The 20,697-nt window shown below is 43.2% G+C and overlaps 1 protein-coding gene across 1 annotated transcript; it reads right to left on the reverse strand.

The window, feature by feature from the left end:
- Positions 1–1,341: 1,341 nt before the first annotated feature.
- Psmc1 (proteasome 26S subunit, ATPase 1) lies at positions 1,342–14,611 on the reverse strand. Its single transcript, XM_027931532.2, has 11 exons — positions 14,556–14,611; positions 11,331–11,384; positions 10,819–10,915; positions 8,654–8,778; positions 8,241–8,426; positions 7,929–8,057; positions 7,002–7,098; positions 4,941–5,130; positions 3,916–4,067; positions 2,937–3,091; positions 1,342–1,687 (listed from the first exon to the last, which is right to left on the reverse strand). Exons 1-11 carry the CDS (start codon positions 14,556–14,558, stop codon positions 1,553–1,555), a joined length of 1,323 nt encoding a protein of 440 aa, XP_027787333.1. The 5' UTR covers positions 14,559–14,611; the 3' UTR covers positions 1,342–1,552.
- Positions 14,612–20,697: the final 6,086 nt, after the last annotated feature.

Consider the following 20,697-nt stretch of genomic DNA (forward strand, 5'->3'; position numbering starts at 1 on the left):
TTCCTTGACTCATGCCCATGCACCCCTGCTCCCCCAACTCATCCTCAGCCAGCAACAGCAAGCCAAGTCCCTTTTGAGTTCTGAATTTTTCCCATCTTTCTGCCTGCCTATCTTTTTCACACTAATGCCATTGTGATTACATGGACCTACCCAGATAATCCAGGATAACCTCCCCATTTTAAAAAAGACAATTTGTTTACAAAGTTCCTTTTGCCACACAACACTCACATGTTCCAGAGCTTAGGTGTGGGCATCTTTGGGGACCATTCTGCCTACCATGGAGGATATCCCAACAAAGAGGCCCAGTGCAAGAGGAGGAAGACAATGTATGTGTGAGGAAGTGGGGTTCCCAATCAGGCAGCCTGAGAAGGGTCCTTGTCCACATGGAGCAGCAGCACAGCATAGGGACTTGGCATGGGCAGGGTGGGATATTGGCGTGGGCAGGTTAAGAAGCATCCACGTGAAAACAGCCTAAGGAGTATTAGAGCCCTTGTGAGGAGGGCATCCATGCAGGACTGGATAGTGGCAGAAATAGAAAAGGCTGGTTACATGTAGTTACATGGTGAGAAACCTGGCTCCTGCCATCCTTACTATCTGAGAAGTGACAGGTAAGGAAAGTAGAATGAACTCAATCCACTGACAGCCGCTAGGAATGGAGACACTCCAATTACAATGGACATACCTAGACCTACATCTTTGCTTCTAAATACCATTTGTGGATTGGGGAGACAAGAGACAAGAGACAAATTTATATGAAGTCTGTGGTAACTTGTTATGGTGCTAACAAAACTAATAATCTCACTCAGGCTGCCCTGCCAAGTGGATGTGCCCCTTGACCTACCCCACCCAGTGACTTTAGAATTGAATTTGCTCAGAAAAGGAAGTAAAGGAAATAGCTGGAAGAAGGGAAGGTGGAAAGTCTGGCATGCATTTGAATACTCTTGAAGGTGAGGTTTCTGAACCAAAGAATAAGGCAAGACCAATAGCCAGATTCTTTAGTCCTAACCTGAAGTTTCTTTTAGGAACCTTCAGTCTCTTGGGAACTTCAGTACTTACTTTCCCACAGAGTTGCAAGAACCTATGTGGTCCACAGGTGGAAGCTTCTCTCTCTCTCTAAAGGCAATAGCCACATTAATTCAGAGAGAGAATACAGACTTTACTCTCCAACTAGGCAACTAATCTAGTTTTCCACGACTGATGCCAGCTATCCAGAGGCTCAGTGAGGCACTGGCCTGGAAAGCGCGGTGTATGTCACTCCTCCCTAGCCATGGCACTTACGCTTACAAAGACCCACATCTTCCCAGAGAAAGCAAGTTGTGCTCACATTCAAACAAAGATCACTGTCTGTGAAAGAGCACATTTTATTCGGAAGCAGAGAGCAGCACAGTGACCAAGAGAAGGTGCCCAATGGGCATCCTATACGTCGTACTCCAGAAGATACACAGGATGTTTTGCTAATAAAAATCAACAGGAACATGGATTCTTCTGGGCAACTTCCCCAAACTCAACCCTCTCAGGGGTCAAGAAAACTCCTGAAGGCAACTATGGTTCACTAGAGATAGAGGCCCTCAGGGGTGCCTTCTTGTTTTTTATAAAGAACATTTTCTTTAGATTTTTTGAAGTCTTCGTTTGTTACTTTCATTCTACGTTCTCTCAAGGCCATCAGACCAGCTTCTGTACAGATTGCCTGAAAGAAAGCAGTCAGTATGTTCAGAAAATGAGCTATTTTGAAATAAGGCATAAGATAGACTAAATACAAATTGCTCACTGGGAAAAGATTATTATTTTTTAAAGTTTTAAAAGGATCTGAAATGGCTTAAACTGGGAATACTTTAAGAAAGTAGACTGGCCAGGAGTCCAGGCTGTGTCTAGGTTTTAGTTCTAATGAGGTATGTGGCTTGGCAGGTTAGTAATTTCTGTAGCTCTACTTTTTTTTTTTTTTTTATTAAAAAGAGAACGTGCCTAGGAAATTACACCTGGAATTTAGAGGCAATTGAGAATAAATGTCTATTTCATTTACCAAGGGTCAGAACATGTATTCCAGTCAGATAGTATAAGTTGCACTACAGCGTTGATACTAATATTTTCTCAAAGTCAAGCATCATAAGAGCCCTTGTGACCCTTAGATTGGTTATAGCTATCAGGTTATTTACTTCAAATGGTTTATCTAAAAAGTGAGAGTGCTTGTGCAAAGGAAGAGAAAGCAAGTGGTAAAGTGTTAACCACAAATAAATCCAGGTGGGAATGTAGGTGTTCATGGTACTGTTGTTGCAACTTTTCTGAAGGCTTGGCATTTTTTAAAATAAAAAGCTGGTTTCTATGGTTTTAAAAAGAGAATACAGACTTTACTCTCCAAGTAGGCAACTAATCTAGTTTTCCATGACCGATGCCAGCTATCCAGAGGCTCAGTGAGGCACTGGCCTGGAAAGCGTGGTGTATGTCACTCCTCCCTAGCCATGGCACTTATGCTTACAAAGACCCACATCTTCCCAGAGAAAGCAAGTTGTGCTCACATTCAGGGCTGCTAGGCCTTGTTTTATAAACCCTGTGGGCAACTGAGAAGAAACATCTTAACTCAAATACATTTGTAATAAAGCCCAGAGGTACAATCTGGTGTAACCTATCAGAATGCAGTGGGAAGACGAATCTTCTGGCCTAGAACACCTGAGCAAGTCACCTGGGCCTTGCAGAGAAGGTGGCAGACTTATGCCAGTAACTCATCATTGTGGCTACAAGGACTTAGGGGTCATTTACTTCATAAAATAATTCACAAAACACCTTCAAATAAAAAACAAATCTACCATTCGGATGTAATGGTAAAACTAATAACAAAGAAAATGTTAAGACCCACACAAACCTCTCACCCCAGGAGCACAATCTTTCCTGACAGAGGAGTGACCTTTCCAGAAATAAGCTGACTCAGCCAGTTAACTCACCTTGATGTCAGCACCAGAGAGGTCGTCCTTTGCCATAATTAAATCGTCCAGGGTTACGTCATCTGCCAGTGTCATCCGGCTTGTGTGAATCTGAAAGATGCGCTTCTTAGTCTTTTCATCAGGCAGGGGGAACTCAATCTTTCTGTCGATGCGACCTGCAGATAGAAAGCTTCCAGTCACACCGCTCCAGACCCAGCTCTGCCCTCAAAAAGAGGCCTCATCCTGTCTCCCCACAGGTGTGGTTTCAGTCAGGGGGTGTTCTGTGGGAATGACACCTAGATCTTAAAAAGTGAACATTTACTTTAATACTTAGTAAATTTCTATATTTGAATTCACCCCATTTAAAATAAATCCTCTCTGCTTTAGTATCCTCAGAAATAAAAGAAGCAATTCTTGAATGGCACATTTAGTGACAAAGGAGAGACCTATGGGCTAAAATCATTACAAAAGAGGCCAAACAAATCACTTTTGGGGTGGGGGGTAACTGAGGATTGAACTCAGGGGCACTGCACCCACTGAGCCACATTCCCTAGCCCTACTTTGATTTAAGAGACAGGCTCACTCAATTGCTTAGCGCTCGCTTTTGCTAAAGCTGGCTTTGAACTTGTGATCCTCCTGCCTCAGCCTCCCAAGCTGCTTGGATTACAGGCATGCTCCACCCTGTGTGGCTCAAATCACTAGTTTTTTCTAGTGTTACCTGAATGTAAATGATAAACCCCAGCTGTCATACAAATTATTTTTTCAAGAAAAAAGCAAGTATTTGAGGCTAAAAAGGGAATATTTATTATGGGGAAAAAGATCAAGATGTAAGATTAGAATTCAAAGGGTTAAGATGCAAGAACTTAGAATATGATTTACCAAAGATATACCCCTTCTAAGTTTCACTATGGCATTTGCTATTAGGTGTATCAGTTTATAATCACCCCAAAGCACACTCAAATACATTAATTCTCCAAGATGAAACAAAAGCAAATTTAACCTGGTCTGATAAGTGCTGGATCCAGAGTTTCTATTCGGTTTGTGGCCATGATAACTTTCACGTCTCCTCTTGAATCAAATCCATCCAACTGGTTCAACAATTCCAACATTGTCCGCTGAATCTCTCTTTCACCTCCAGAATTTGAATCGTATCTTTGGAAAAAGAGAAGAAATAAAGACCCAAATCTCCCGCTAAAGGGGAAGGTCAGCAAAGACCTTACCATGACAGAACACCTTAACATTCTCTTCTCAATCCAAATATACTCCCTCATTCTTCTAACACAAAAAATTAGCATCCTATGCTATGTTCTGAATGTGTCCCCCCAAATTTATGTGTTGGAAGGTAATTAGTGTCTAAAGAAAAAGCTGGTGGGAACTAGCTTAGGCCTCTTCACTCTGCCATATGAGCACATAGCATTTGTCCTCTTTTGCCTTTCTGCCCCATGTTCATGAGGACTGAGCAACAAGTGACTATCTTGGAAGCACAAAGCAGCCCTCACCAGACACCAATGTCATCACCTTGATCTTGGAACTTTTTAGCCTTCAGAACTGTGAGAAAATAAACTTCTGTCTTTGTAATTTATTCATTCTATGGTATTTTGTTACAGCAGCACAAATAGACCCCCGTCAACCAAGCTACAGATCACAAAATTCTTCACAGAAGTTTCTGTGCCTGAAATTGGAGTACTGATTCCGTCTTCCTTTTCCAGTTTGGTGTCTGATCCCACAACCTGACTGTGAACTCAAGGGCAGAGACTACGATGTTCATGGCTCTATTCCTCAAATCCTGGTGGTCCTTGCTCAGGGCAAGTGCTCAAGCTGTAGTTCTTCAAGACTGACCAATTTCCAGACATAACCCTGCTCTTGGGTAGTTGCTACCTAGCTTCCAAAGAGCAGAATCCAAAGCACCCACACAGAAGGCCATAGACAACAAGACCTCACCACCCATGCAGAGCCCAATGATCATTCTTACAGAGCTGTGTGATTTTTACCTCTGATTAAGGCAAAAAAGGTGGAGAAGTTTACCTTTTGGTCCCAATGGCATCGATTTCATCAATGAACACAATGGATGGTGCATGTTCTTCAGCAACTCGAAACAATTCCCGCACGAGTTTGGGACCGTCACCTAGGTACTTCTGAATAAGTTCAGAGCCAACCACTCTTAAGAAAGTGGCTGAGGTTTGGTTTGCTACGGCTTTGGCTAACAAGGTTTTACCTATTTTAGATAAAAAGAAAAAGGATAAGAAAAAAACCCTCAAGTCTTATTTTAACTTAGAAATATCACAACCTTAAGTAGTGATATCACCACAGATGGGGGTAACCGAGTGATGAAAGGAACACCACTTCAGGAGTCTTGCAGTTCTGTTCTCCTAAGTAGGTAAGAGGAAATTTAGAAGAACCTAAGGTTGATTATTTTGAACCGTTTGTTTAAAATCATCAACGATAATATCAGCAAATATCTTACATACTTGGTTAGTTTCCAACCTTGACCCAAAGTTTCCAATAAAGAATTATAAACTATAATTACCTATAGGAAGAATATCTATACTAGCAATATATATATATATATATATATATATATATATATATATATATATATATATTCCCTCTATGTGAGCTTTCCTTGGGTCCCTTCAAAGCTGCATATAAAATTAACCTGACCCATCCAACCCAGGGTTAGAGAATCAAATAAACTGCAGAGTTATCAGTGATGATACACCATCTGGAATCTTAGGTTTGATCCTAAAGAGATACACCTAAGGGGCTGGGGCTGGAGCTCAGTGGTAGAGCGCTTGCCTAGCATGCATGAGACACTGGGTTTGATCCTCAGCACCACATAAAAATAAATAAAAAATAAGGGTATTGTGTCTATCTACAACTTAAAAAAAAAAAAAAAAAGGTTTAAATGTTTAAAAATCTTATACCTAAGGTTCATGAGCATTGGTCACATGGCTCTATCACTAGCATAGTTAATCTAGGTGGGCTTGATGTCAGCTCAGGCATGTGAGCCCTAACTAGCTTTTGATGGAGCCTACAAATGAGAGCTGAGGAAAGTTTAGGACTTTTCTCAGTCTGGGATGACCTTTGAGGAAAAGGCAGTTCCTCTCACTGATCTCAGGAAGATCTCAAACCATATCTCCAATATGATATTTCTATTTTGAGTCCAAAACAAAGAATATCCAATTTGAGAATTTTAGATCTGTCAGACGGTAACCCCTTTAGATGGTAAGTAAGGACATGCCTGAGGACTGAGTGCCACTGCAGGATTCAGAAACAGCTGCAGCACAACTGGCACTTTGAGACCAACAGGGGAACCCAAGGAGGAATCTAGCTGGGGAGTGACATAGAAAACTCCAGAGTGGGAAGGACAGGGAGCTAAACTTTTGAGATATATGACAACGATGTTCCCTTAGGTACAGTGGCAGATGAAAAGGCTTAGGGACTGGACCAAGAGAATCAGTTAAGGATGGCTAAAAGAAAAAGAGGGCCTTTTCAATAGATGGGCTCTTACAGTCCAGAAGCAGCCAAGACCAGTTGCTGGGTTGCTTCAATAGCTAGAGGTTTCACTGAACAGGTCACCCGCTTCTGAGGGGCTCACCTGCCCAGTGCTGGGCTCCAGCCCTTCAGGCCAGTGCTCTGTAAAAGGTGTGTGGCTGAGCATCAGGTCTCCATTATGGCTTCAGCTATTACCTGCTCAGTGCCCAAAGTTGCTGCCACCCTGGGTTAGTCACCAATCTCTTTGAAACATGAATTTCCTGAGCTGAAAGATTGGGGGCTGCAGTAGAGTGGTTGTTTCTGGCTCCACGATTCTGGGCCCAGGGGCCTACTTTACCTCTGAAGTGGGCAACCCCCAGCACACCTTCAGGAACATGTTCAATCAGATATATATACATGTATTTTTATCATGATTCATTCACACTTTCATTGACAAATACGTATTTAGTACAAGTGGGTCAGGAAAGTGAATCTGATCTGAATACCCTAGAATAGTTGTGGTGTCCTCACTGGATGGTTTAGTAATTACAATAGCAAATGCTGCTACTCAAGATATGAGCTGAGTACCTATAAAGAGTCAAACCAGCATACCTGTGCCAGGTGGACCATAGAGAATGACCCCCTTCGGGGGCTTTATACCCATCTCTTCATAATATTCAGGGTGGGTGAGAGGAAGCTCCACAGATTCCTAAAAAATAAAATAAATACCTGCTAAAAACTAGTCTTTCATATTGAAATTATTAGCATTATTTGACATGAGAATATCTTCCTTCCAGCAAAAATAAGTGAAAATCTCACTCTTCGAGACAATGTACTTAAGTTGCATTAGCAGCAAGGGCATACTGAAGAGGACATCTGTCCCAGCTAGGCTCCTAGCAGCCAGCTTCTAAGTTATACCCAGTTCCCTTCAAGTTTCTAGTAGAAGTCAGCACTGAGCAAGAGTGACTTAAGAAACGTAAAATTCACACTTTTCAAATAAACTATAGATAGGACCAAGAAAGATTTCCTGATGGTTGTTCCCACCTAAGGACATTAAATCTATATCCCAATTGCCTGAGAGATAACCAGTGGATATCTGATTGACTTCCCTGTGGATTAAAGAGCATGTAGACACTTGGCCCACAGCATCCTAAATGACCATATTCCCCAATCCCCAGGACTACTGCAGGAGCTGGAATTATGTTCTAGACCCCAGCACTCAGTAAGCATGCGCAGGTACACATGCTACCTCCATACAACACTGGAGGTTTCTAGATATCCACAGCCAAAGTCAATGGAAACATGTCTTCACACAATTAAACATTACATATAGTAAGTATTAAGCTGCAGTTGCTAGGAACTATCATACTATAAATATTTACTATCTAATTCAGATTAATTAACAAAAACAACTCACAACTGATAAGCCCCAAGATGGTCACTAATCTGATCAATAAAGAAAAACAAATTCTAAAGTACCCTGAATAGGACAAGCAATAAGAAACAGTCTAAAAACCTAGAACTGGTTCCCAGCCATACCTTAATTTCCTGGATTTGGTTGTCCAACCCCCCAATATCTGCATAGGTCTCCTGGGGGGCCTTTTCCACCTTCATCACTGTGACCAAGGGATCTGTGTCATCCATCAGCACTCCTATCACGGCATGCACCTAGCAAGGAACACCAAGCTTTAACACAGAACAGGATATTCCCTCAGTCTGCTGACAACAAAGTATGCCAATTATGGCATCATTCTCCCCTCCCAGGAGTGCTCTGGCATCCACATACTTGGGACAGGTCTGAGAGGAGGCAGAAAGCACTCCTATGGATTTCCTTAGAGACTAGCAACTCACTTTGTGGTTGAGCAGAACTGAGCAGCCTGGTTCCAACAGATCCTTGTCCACAAATGAAAGGATGCTGACATAGTGTTCTGAGCCCACAGATGTGGACACGATGGCGTGATTGTCATCAATGATCTCTTCCAAAGTTCCTACTGACATTGGGGTCCCCCTCAGATCATCCACCTTTGATCTTTCCTCCTATAGAATATACCAAGAAGGAGAAGCCGATTAGACCTAAGAGGCACCAGGTAGTCCTTATAGGTTCTTAGTTTGTTAGAGCAGCTGATGCTTTTCTAAGATACCTAATAAGGCTTCACACAGGCCTGGAGAAGTTTACCTACTGGAATCTAACTTATCTGACAGTTTCAGATTCTAAATAGAATTCAGTTTGTAAAAAAGAAAATTAGAGTAACTTCTCCACTTACCTCTTGCTTTTCTTCTAATGGTTTCATTTGTTCTTGATTTCTAATGAATTCTTCTTCCATGAGAAGATAATCTTTAATTCTTTCTAACTTCAGTAATTTTAAACGGCACTGAGTGTGAGGTGTCACTGTAATTAAAAAATAAAGTTCTATTTTACTTGGAACTTTGCAATTAAGGAGAAAATATTAGCATTTTAATTTTTTTTTTTTTTTTTTTTTTGCAGTGTTGGGGATCAAACCCAGGGTCTCATGCTTGCTAGTCAAGCATTCTAACACTGTGCTGTATCCCCAGTCCAAGATTTTGTAAAAACCCAAAAAACAAAAACAAAAACACTCACTTTAGCTGGGGGTGGTGGTGCACACCTATAATCTAAGTGACTAGGAGGCCGATGCAAGTTCAAGGCCAGCCTCAGCAACTTGAGACCCTGTCTCAAAAAATAAAAATAACTAGAGATATAGCTCATTGGTAGAGCACTCCTGGGTTCAATCCCTGGTACCAAAAGAAAAGAAAAGGAAAAGAACAACAAAATAAAATAAAATAAGCTCATTTCAGTTGGAAAAACTGTGGAAAAGTCAGTTTGCTAACCCCAAGCAAAGCAAGTACTGAGATGAAAATAGAAAAGGGATGCTGGCAGTTATAACCAAACATCTAAAAATGGGAACAAGGTTCGGACCAAACGGCTAACGCAGAATGACACGTACTGACTGAACACTTTTTTCTTTTTAAGAAGAAAAAAGTCACTGATCCACTAGATAGTTGGTTTATTTTATGCTCATCCATTTTTAGGCTTCTACAATATCAGGGATATTAACCTTTCCGTGCTTTGATTCTTTTGACTTTGTTTTAAAGTCTCATGCTACAGAGGAATTTTATCACTTACATAGACAAATCTGTCAGCTTTTCATAGTTTCTGGGTTTTCTAGCTTTCTTCAAAAGGCCTCTTCTTCCCTAAGGTTAAATATATCCCTGAATATTTCATTTATTTATTTCCCATGTATATCTATACTCCATCTGGCAAGAGGCAAGTGGCCTAATTTCATTTTCTCTGGACAGAATATTAAAAAACCTCATCCATTTATATTAAATAACCCATCCTATTGCCTATAAAACTGAAATGTCACCTTTAACATTCATTATATATCCATGTTATCAGAGCAGATTAATGGGTGATTTTACTATTTGACTCCCTTTGTTTTTAACTGAGCAAAATTAAAAAAAAAAAAAAGTTTATTTCTTCTAAGTAGGGAAGGACACTTTTAGGTGGACATGGTGGTGGTCTTTAAATTGAAGCCTGAAAAGATGAGAAGCAGACAGCCATGGGAAGGACATTTTAAGCAAAGGGAAGAGTAAGGGCAAAGACCCTGATATACAGAGAAGTTGAAAGACAAAAAGCAGGTAGTGTGACCAGTGAGCAAAGAGGAGTGGCAGGGTTGGACATAGAGAGGGAGACTGGGTCAGGACACTTGTTATTTTGTAAGCAGGAAGTCACTGAATTTTAAGTTCAGGCATTACATGATCCAAATTTTAATACAGTGACCTTTCATTTCATGAAATGTTTCTGAGTTACTCAAGTTTAAGTTGGGTTTTGTAATCTAAAACCATACTGTTATAGTTTGGATCTTTAATGTATCCTGAAAAGCTCCTGTGTTAGGGAATGCAGAGATATTCAGAGGTGATATGATTAGATTATGAGAGCTATAACCTCATTAGTGGATCAACCCATTTAATGGATTGATAATTTGAATGGACTACTGGTAACTTCAGGCAAATAGGGTGAGGTTAAGGAGCTGTCCTCCGCCACAATGCTTAGGCCCAGAGCCATGGAGTCAGTTAACCACAGACCGAAACCAGAGAAGCTGTGAATTCAAAATAAATACTCCCTTCTCTAAGCTGTCTTGTCAGGTACTTCGGCCACAGCGATGGAAAGCTGACCAACACACATACTTTTGATAAGCTAAAGGGGCTCGCTATTTAAAGAAATGAATTTTTTTAAGTGAGATATACTTATATAATACTCAATTTTAAAATAAAGTATAACTATAACTCAGAGGAATGGTAGAATGGGGTTAGGAGCACAGAGCTACAAGTTTAAAGACACTAAGCCACATGCACAGAGATGGTTTCCCCCAGGAACTGGGAAGACAGGAAGGAGGAACCATGTCATTACCCAGTGGGAGTTTGCTGGCAGCATCTGGTCCCTTTGTTTTCTTCTTCTTTTTCCCCACTCTGGTTGGTACAGGAGGTTCATATTTTTTTTTCTTATCCTTGAGTTTTTAGAAGAGCAAGAAAAAAGGTCATATGGAAATCATAAAACATAAATGTATTCCTGTAGTACCATCAGGTGGTACAATTTCCTTATCTTTTAGGATACTTTTTTTTTTTTTAGGATACTATTTTAAAAACATCCTTAAAAAACAAACAACAAAAAAACTAGGTTTCACATTCTTGCAATTTTAATAAGTAAAATGTAATAAGTAAATGTAACCTTTTTATAATGCACATTAATGACAATGAGTCAGACTATTCATGAAAAGTATATTTTATCTATAGACCAGGCTAGTTAAATAATTATTAGATCATTTTGTTTTTTAAAATTCTTGAATACCCAAAGAACTCAGTTGAGACCTATGCCATTTTCCATAATTTCACATCACAGTACATATCTGGTTTCTTATTTACCTTGTCATCCTTCTTGCCACCTCCAGGACCATGACCACCACTCTGACTTTGACCCTGAAAGGAAAAAAAAAAAAAAAAAAAATCAGACATAGATATAAATTCAAAATACGATCAATTCAAAAGAACATCCTTCTTACTGTTCTGATTCTAAAACACAAACACATCTTCTTATTTTAACATTTACAAACCCAGGATGTGCCTTGTAGCTAATGTGTGTATTTAGTGTAGTAGAGATTATTTGCAACTGACTACATCTTAGAAGCAAGAGTAACTCTATTAAGAAGTAGACAGAACTAAGGAGGCTGGGGTTCTAAGATCACTCCCTCTTGAGCAGAAGGTATAGAGCTTGACATTCTTTAATATAAAATTACCAGAGTGAGGCTACCAAGAGTGTATTTCAAGGAATCATCCTGTGGAAAGTGAATATAACAGACAATCATTTATACTGTATGTACCTTACACTACGATCCAGAAGAATTTCAACTGCACTTTATCTACTCCTCACCTTAAAACCTGGGGGCCACCAGGCAGGTCTTTCTGTTCAATCTGAAAAGCTGAATCACCTTAAGATATTAAGAACTTAATGTAACTAAAAAGCTTGTGAGATTTCTTATTTTAAAACAGACCCTTCATTTATAGGACAATGCTTAACACAGAGCAATGACTTAGAAATGAGTTAACAGTGAACTTACTGATTATAGAGGGGACTGCTTAGTTCCCTCAACTCACTTCCATGTAGGTGACTCTAAATTAATACACTAGCAGTTTCACTAACAGAAAACTCTACCATGGTTACCTGATAGTTAATGTCAAATATACTGCTCCACAAGCACAATAAATTTTGTAATTTACTCTGAAGAAAGTAATTAAGGACACAGAGAGAATCTGGGTAACACAATTTGTTTTGCTTAAACAGGCAATTCAAATTATAAGCCTTTAACATTTATTAAACTTGCTGATGGCTAGGGCAGCTAATGTTGGTGGGATGCTTACTAAGTGCCCAACTCTACTAGATATTTTTCCTTCAATCTCATTAATTACATATAATCCTCCAAGAAGGGTTCATTATTCCCTCTTTATAGATGAGGAACTGCAATAAGCATGAGAATAGGGCTGTGGAATTAGATGATTCTGGTCTGAATTCTGGTTCTATTACCACAGGCTCTGTGGCCTTGGGTAAGTCAGGTCACCTCCTTGAGTTTTGGTGTCTTAACTGAAGAGCAGGGGATGATACTAGCTCCTGTTGCAGAAAATGACAGACAACTTACTACATACACAATTTAAAATAAGTTCTCACCAATATGCAATGAATAAAGAAAATCAAGGTAACAGACAATCATTTACACTGTATGTACATTACGCTATGATCCAGAAGAATATCAACTGCACTTTATCTACTCCTCACCTTAAAACTTTATGCCTTTCCTACAGTGGACCGCGCCCCCCTCCCTCCCAGCTCTGCCTGTCAAGATTTTGTCAGTCTGGCTACAAAATGTGGGCCTTAAAACAGCCCAGATTCTGTTCTGGTTCAGTTTTTTTTGTTCTCTCCTATCTCCACTCCTTCATTCCGGTTTTCATCCAAAACCATCATCATCCCCTGCCTCCTTGTGCCCCACTTCCCACACTCTGGTACTGGGGAATGAACCCAGACCTCACTTGGGCAAGCCTTGTACTATAGAGCTACATCCCCAGTATTCAGGCGCTCATCTATTTGGATTATAGCCTCTGATATGAGAACCTTGGGTCCAGTTTCTTCTCTCACCAATATAGCTACTGCCTTTAAAAACAAACAGCTGGCCCTTCAATTCTCCTCAAAATCATTCAGCGGTCCCTGGCCTTTATGGTGTGATGCCCAAACTCTTTAGTTTGGCATGCCTGGCCCTTGCCAACCTGTCTATACTTAAAACTTTCCAGGTTCATCAGAAAAAATCAGAACATTTTCCTGAATGGGTCCCTCATTCCATCCCTGGGGCATTTTACATGTTTCTCAGTCTCAAATAACAAAAAGTTCACTGAATTTTGAGCCCTTACTATATGCCAAGTAGTATGCTAAACATTCTTGGAATATTATCCCATTTAATTCTTACTAACACCAAGAGATTGGTACTATCATTACCCCCAATTTGCAAATAAGGAAACCAAGGCTTGGAGAGGGTAAGTGCTCTTATTGTCATAGAGCCTGCCAGAAACAGCCACGAATCACACCCAGGTCTGCTAGATACTAAAGCACAGCTGTTTCTTACTGTTCCAGAAAAGATAGGGCTGGTGTGTTGTAAGGAATAAGGAGAAACGCTGTAAAACACCCGGCACAGGCTTAGAATTCCACCCGGAGGTCCTCACTGCGTGCTTTGGCCTTCTTGCCATCCAAGGTTGAGGCTAAACGCAGTCCCCTCTCAGGTCCTTTGCACTGGCGGTCTTGGCTTCCCTCAGACACTTACATGGCTACTCCCTCAATTGAGGCCTCTGCTCAAATTTTGGCAGTCTTTGGCTGACACCCTATCAAAAACCAGCCAACCCTCGCTGTCCTTTCCCTTCCTATAAAACAGAGCAAGTGGTGACACCGGCCAGCCCGTCCCCGCAGGTACTCGGCGTGCCTTCGCCTCTGGACCTCGAGCGCCCTGCGGGGGGCCGTCAGCCCCAGGCCGCCCGGGCCCCGGGGTGCGCCGCGCTCGGCCCTTCAGTGGGTCAACGCCGACACGCGGGCCGCCTTTCCTAGCAGTGGACCGCGGCCCCCTCCCTCCCAGTCCGCCTGTCAAAGCGCCGTCCTCACGGCTCCCTCCAAGGCCCACTCCAAACGGCTCCCCGCCCCGCTCACCCCTCGGCGGCTGCAACGAGTCCCTCCCTCCGCCTCCTCCTCCAACCTCTCCCTCCCAACGCTCGGAAAACGCCTGCCCCGGTACTGCAAGGAAGCGCCGTCGGCCCAGCCCGGTCGGCGGAGAGGCAACGCTGGCGAGGCGGCCCGCTCTTCTGTCCCCCGCGTGGGGACCCACGGCGCCGGGCAGAGGCAGCAGGCCCCCGGCCAGGCCCGCTGGTCAGCCCGGCCAGCGGTAGATCTGCGCGCCGTCTGCCGGAGGCTCCGCGAGCCTCGGCCCGCAGTGGAGAGCCGGCCGACAGGAGGGGAGAGGGAGGACCGAGCTCCTCGGCATCCGCCTGGTTCTCTCGCCTCGCGCCGTTCCTCGGATACTGCCTTACCGCGACCACCGGCTGAAACCCTTAGTCACTCACCATCTTGCCTCGGCTGCTCCGGCGGCTGCTGCCGGAAGTGCATTCACCACTCAGGAGAGGAAGTTGCTGGGAGACTACGGAAGCCGAAGGAGGCCAAACATCCTACGAATAAAGTTGCGCCGGAAGAGCAGGTGTTGGTGGGTTGTGCTATCGAAGTACCTCGCACATGTGTTGTGCACCTTGTATATATTTTACCCTTAAAAAAATAATAAAAAAAAAGAAAGAAAAAGTTAGATTTTACTGGGCTTTTGTCAATAACTTACGACAGTGATACCGACTGACAAAGAACTGGGGCAATTGTGAAAATAAAGAAGTATGCAAAATAATTGGAACATGATTTGGTCAACAATAGACCTAATGTTTGACGGTGGTCCCATATGATTTCATTGCCTAGTGACATCACATCTGTCTTAGTTTGTGTAAGCCCACTTATGAGGTATGCACAAAACCACTAATGATGATTTTGCAGAAGGTGTCCCTGAGGTTAAGCAACATATGACCTACATGGTGTAGAATCTCCAAAACCGAACTTAGCTTCTTCTGCAGGATCTGTTCAACCTCACCTGTACTCTGTCCTGGCCAATGTCACCATTCAGAGACCTAAACCAGAAGCTTTTCATTCTCTTTCACCCATCCCAGCCAGCTCAGCAGTCCAGCCTTGTCAACCTCTGTCACATTTCCTCAACCTACTTTTCCTTCCTTCAATGCCTTCTTCAGACCTCTTGATCCTATCTGAACATGAATGCAGCAAAAAATTTCTGAGTACTGGTTTTGCTCCAAGCTCTCCTCCACGTTCTGGGGATTCTGCACATGCCAACACCCTAATGGATTTTATTAAAAAACAAACAAACAAACAAAAAACCCCAAAAGGCAAAATATACGTGTGCCATGGAGGTGTCCTAGCTGGACACAGTGTTTATTGAACTGATTTGGTGGCCAAAATCATTCAAAATATGAATCAGGTGTAAACAATGGAGATTGGTTTGGGGAGAGTACTGCTGGGGGCTGGAAGGCCAAAGTCCAGCTGTGAAGAATATCCCTGAGCCCAGGGAAGTGGATGGGGTAGGGACAGGAGGCTAAGACCCAAGCCAAGTTCCAGCAATGTCACTTTGGCATCAGGAAACTTGTCTCCTCCTGTAGCCTCACCTGCGTGTGGGATTGTGAACAGCCACCTCACGGGCCGAGAATACCCGGAGAGGATGATGCACTTTCCAGGTTCTCAGTGGATTTTCACGAAAGTGGATGGAATGGTGGGTGAGAGGGTGGAGGCCAAAGGTGGACAGAGGCCTCGTGCTGGGGCTAGGGCTCTCCCTGCTCACCTGCCCTTCTCTGATATCAGGGCACATCAGAACCAGTCAGGATGCTGGTCAAAGGACAGCATCCCAGAGATGGTGATTCTGCAGGCCATGGACAGGGCCCTCGGCGTCTGCATCCTAAACGAATATCCCCAGGGATTCTGATTTGGTGGCTTGAGAGCCAGAGCTCCAGGGCAGAACTCTCTAAAGTAGGATGTACACATCCTGGAGGTCCAAGGACCCATTAGGGTATTGAAGGAATCCATCAGAATGTCTTTTCAAGGAATACTAATTTTTGATCACGAGGGGAGGGAGAAATAAGGGGAGGTTGGTCAGTGGGGGAGTAGGTTAAGTTACAGTTAAATAGGAGCAAGAAGTTTTGGGGTGCTATTGCACCATAGGATGACTAAGAATAACAGTTACATTCTGTAGTCAGGCGCTGTGGTGCACATCTATAATCATAGCTACTTGGGAGGCTGAGGCAGGAGGATCATAAGTTCAAGGCCAATTTAGTAAGGGCAACTTAGTGAGACCCTTTCTCAAAATTAAAAATGAAAAGGACTAGGGAGGTAGCTCAGTGGTAATGAAGTGGCACCCCCTTTCTCCACAGAAAAGCCCTCTTCACCATGGCAGATTTTAGGACTTTCAGAAAAAGAGTCCAATGTAGATGAACTTCCTATTTTCGTGTCACCCTGTTACTTGGCCACTGGCCAAGAAGATACCAGTACTCCAGGTACTGGACACCCCCTTACTAGTTTTTCACAAACGATCCAGTATAGCAGTTTGTAAATGTGCAAATAAGGCCTCTGGCCTGGAGCTGGGCTTCACAGAGATGTCTACATTCCTAAGATGAGAGAAGTTTCCAACTGGGCTCCATGGTAACAGCTGGCAGGGGAGGAAAGAAAGGGGAGAAGAAGCTCCCCCCTTCTCAGGTGTTGTCCTTGAAGGGTTAACTTGCCCAAAACAGTGAAAGAAAAAGCTGCTTTTATGTGAACTTCTGCAGACTGTGAACTTCTGAGCCCCTCCCCTTACATGCTGGGTGTAAAACTCTGAAACTCCCTGAACTCGGGGTTCAGGGGATTGATTGATTACAGCAAACGCTGTGCCCTCTGAAACTGGCTGCAGCCAAATAAAACTGTTTCCTGCTATCTTCGGTGCCTTGCCTTGTTTGTCCCTACAACAGTAGAGCACCCCTGGGTTCCATCCCCAGCAACAAAACAAAAGCAAAAACCCAAGTAAGTACTGGATATTTCAAAAAGCTAGAAGGAAGGATTTGGAATGTTGGGGCTGGGGTTGTGGCTCAGTGGTAGAGCGCTTGCTTAGCATGCAAGAGGCACTGATTCCATCCTCAGCACCACATAAAAGTAAATAAACAAAATAAAGATATTGTGTCCACCTACAACTAAAAAATAAATATTAAAAAAGAAATTATAAGTATGTAAGGAAACAGATATGTTTGACCTGACTTAAACATTACACAATGTATACATGCATCGAAACATCACATGCTATCCCATTGCTACCTACAAGTTTTGTGTTTTTATGTATCAGTTAAATAAATAATTGAAAACTAAGCCAGGCAGGTGGCACACACCTGTAATCCCTGTGGCTTGGGAGGCTGAGGCAGGAGGATTGTGAGTTCAAAGCCAGCCTCAGCAACTTAGTAAATTCCTGAGCAACTCAGTGAGACCCTGTCTCTAAATAAAATATAAAAAATGGGCTGGGGCCTGGGGTTGTAGTTCAGTGGCAGAGCACTTGCCTAACACATGAGAGGCACTGGGTTTGATACTCAGCACCACATAAAGATAAATAAATAAATAAAATGAAACCATGCTGTCCGTCTACAACTACAATAAAATAATATAAAATAAAAGGAATGAAATGTGGCCAAGTGTGGTGGCGCACACGGATAATCCCAGTGACTCAGGAGGTTGAGGCAGAAGGATCACGAATTCAAAGCCAGCCTCAGCAGCTTAGAGAGGACTTAAGCAACTTAGCAAGACCCTGTCTGAAAATAAAAAATAAAAAGTGGCTGGGGATGTGGCTCAGAGGTTAAGTGTCCCTAGGTTCAATATCTAGTACCAAAAAAAAAAAAAAAAACAGACTCGCTCAGAGTGGTGACAGGTTTACTCTTGGCCTCTCTCCTGGGAATCGACCCACCCCAAAAGAGGGAATTTCTGACAGCTTCTCCTTCCCGAGGCTGCTGCTCTAGTTAAGGGCAGCTTCAAGAAGGCTCCTTTGTTTATCTCCAACAAAAGGTTGACTCTCAAACCTCTTCAGCCTCAAAGGCTGTTTATATGCCAACCCTGGAGTTCGACGTGGGTCCCCACAGTGTTAAGCTGAGCTGTGAAAGTTAAGTGGGGGAAGTGGAGCACACAGGTCCCCACGCAGAGGTCTCGGGAGCCCCCAGGGTTGACCCAGGCACTGGACAACTGCCTGGGAGGTCCTGGAATGTGAGCTTAATGTGCGTCTCAGCCCTAAAGCTCCAGGTCTTCTTAAGACAAACAGGAGATGAAAATAGAAGTTGGGCTTCATGCTGGGCTGGGAGTCAGCCCACGATGGACTGAACCCTCCCAAACTGTGATCCCCAAATACACTTTCCGGACTCTAAGTTGTTCTTGTCAGGTCTTTGGTCACAGTGACACGAAGCTGACCAACGGAGCTTCTTTGGGATACACAGGACCAGACTCTCCCTTCATCCTCTGGCTGCCCAACCTCGTGCCCTGTCCCTCCCTTCTGAATCTGGCCACTGCTGGGGTCAGTTGGACCTCAACAGCAGTCTCCCCACGTCCTTGGGTCTTCGCCTGCCTCTCTGACCATTGCTCCACGGCCTCTCCCACCTAAGCCTTAGCCTTTCCCCTCTATTTGATTGTTTTTCTGAAGGCAAACTTTACACACAAAAAAAATCAATTAAAAAAAAATACAAATGCATGAGGTGTGCGTATGCACGCATGTGTCATGCCCATGTACCACAGCTGTGCAGACAAGGCTAAGGGATTTCCAGCACCCAGAAATTTCCCTCATGGACCTTCCTAGTCTCAGCCTATCCAACCTAGAGCCAAGAGCTCAGGAATCGGGTCTTGGTCATCATGATGTAGTTTTACTTGTTCTAGAATTTCATATGACTGACGGTGGTGCCCACATTTTGGTATCTAGCTGCTTTCATTCAGAATTTGCTTTGTTTTGCAGTACTGGGGGTTGAACTCCGCTGTGCTCTACCATTGAACTACACCCCCAGTCCTTTTTATTTTTAAAATTTTGAGACAGGGTCTGACTAAGTTGATGACACTGGCCTCAAACTTGCCATCCTTCTGCCTCAGCCCCCTGAGCCACTGGGATTTATAGGCATGTGCCACGGCATCCAGCCTCAAACACTTTCTGTGATTCGTCTGTGTTGTCACACGTATTGGTAATTCTCCCTCTTCCTCTCTCTACTTTGGTGCTGGTGATTGAACCTGGGGCCTCCCATCTGGCTAAGTATACATTTAACCACTGAACTACATTTTTAGTTTTGATTTATTTTAAGATACGGCTTTTTCCCTAAATTGCTTACGCTGGCCTTGAACTTGGGATCCTCCCACCTCAGCCTCTTCAATAGCTGGGATTACAGATGGAGACCACCAAGCCCAGTTAGAAATTCATTTTTTATATTTATTTTTAGTTATAGGTGGACACAATATCTTTATTTTATTTTTATGAGGTGCTGAGGATCGAACCCAGTGCCTCACGCATGCTAGACAAGTACTCTACCTCTGAGCCACAACCCCAGCCCATCTAGCAATACATTTTTTAAAAATATTTTTAGTTGTAGATGGACATAATAGCTTTACTTGTATTTATTTATTTTTGTAGATGGTGCTGAGGATTAAACCCAGTGCCTCACACATGCTAGGCAAGTGCTCTACCACTGAGCCCCAACCCCAGTCTAGCAATTCATTTTTAATGGTCTAATCTGCAGATGTATGTGCTACAACTATCCAAAGGGCTGTTTCTAGCCACTGGCTATAGCAAGGAAGACCTCTGTGTACATTCTCACACAAGTGTTTGGTGGACGTATGTGCTCACAGCTCTTATGTGGAAAAGCTGGTCACAGTCTTAACAGACACTATTTTCCAAAGTGGTTGTACAATTTTATGTTCTCGCCAGCAAGGTACAAAGGTTCTGAGTGCTCTCCATCATCTGTGTCACATACCATTTCTGTCTTAACTTTTAGCCACTTCAGTGCAAATGTATAGGGAATGGAGTGGGGTCCCATTGTGGCCATGAGCAATGATGCTGAGCACCTTCTTGTGGGCTCACTGGCCTCTTCTGCACAGTGGTTGCTTAAATATTTTGTAGTAGTATGATTTACAAAACCATGAAATTCACCCATGTTTCTGTACAGGTGGATGAGTTTCGCAACCACCAAATTTGAGGACATGTTCATCAAACCAAAAAATTAACGGAAGACTCGACCTTGAAGAGAGGCAGGTGCTCGTGGAAGTGGACAGATACCCCTCTCCTGGTCCCTTGCTGAGTGAAAGAGACGCAAGGAGAATAATTGTGGGGACAGGTTCTCTTAAGAAAAGGGGGACCGCTGTCTCTTTTTGGCAGCTGCACGTTGAAGTCTTTGCCGAGCGGGGACACCAGGTGGCAGCACTGTGAGACTGCAACACAGGAGCCCGGAGCTCAGGGACCCCAGTGCAGAGGCCCAACCTGGAACAGCAGGATGGGCGGAGTTTAGTGGTGATGGCAACCTGCACAGCTGTCATTCATCACGGGACACAGGGATGCTACTGAAAGTAGCTGGCTGAAACCTTCAGTGGATCCCAACCAAGAGGCTTTGCTGGACCCCAACAGGACACACG

This window comes from Marmota flaviventris, chromosome 2, assembly GCF_047511675.1.
Source record: "Marmota flaviventris isolate mMarFla1 chromosome 2, mMarFla1.hap1, whole genome shotgun sequence".
NCBI lineage: Eukaryota > Metazoa > Chordata > Mammalia > Rodentia > Sciuridae > Marmota > Marmota flaviventris.

Bases quoted from the DNA above. Each gene is read 5' to 3' on its own strand.
- Psmc1 (XM_027931532.2), bottom strand. The intron at 8,779-10,818 runs GTAATGACATGG...TTTTAATTACAG, and splicing joins TGCCAGCAAACTCCCACTGG to TGACACCTCACACTCAGTGC. The intron at 7,099-7,928 runs GTATGGCTGGGA...TTTATTTTTTAG, and splicing joins ACCAAATCCAGGAAATTAAG to GAATCTGTGGAGCTTCCTCT.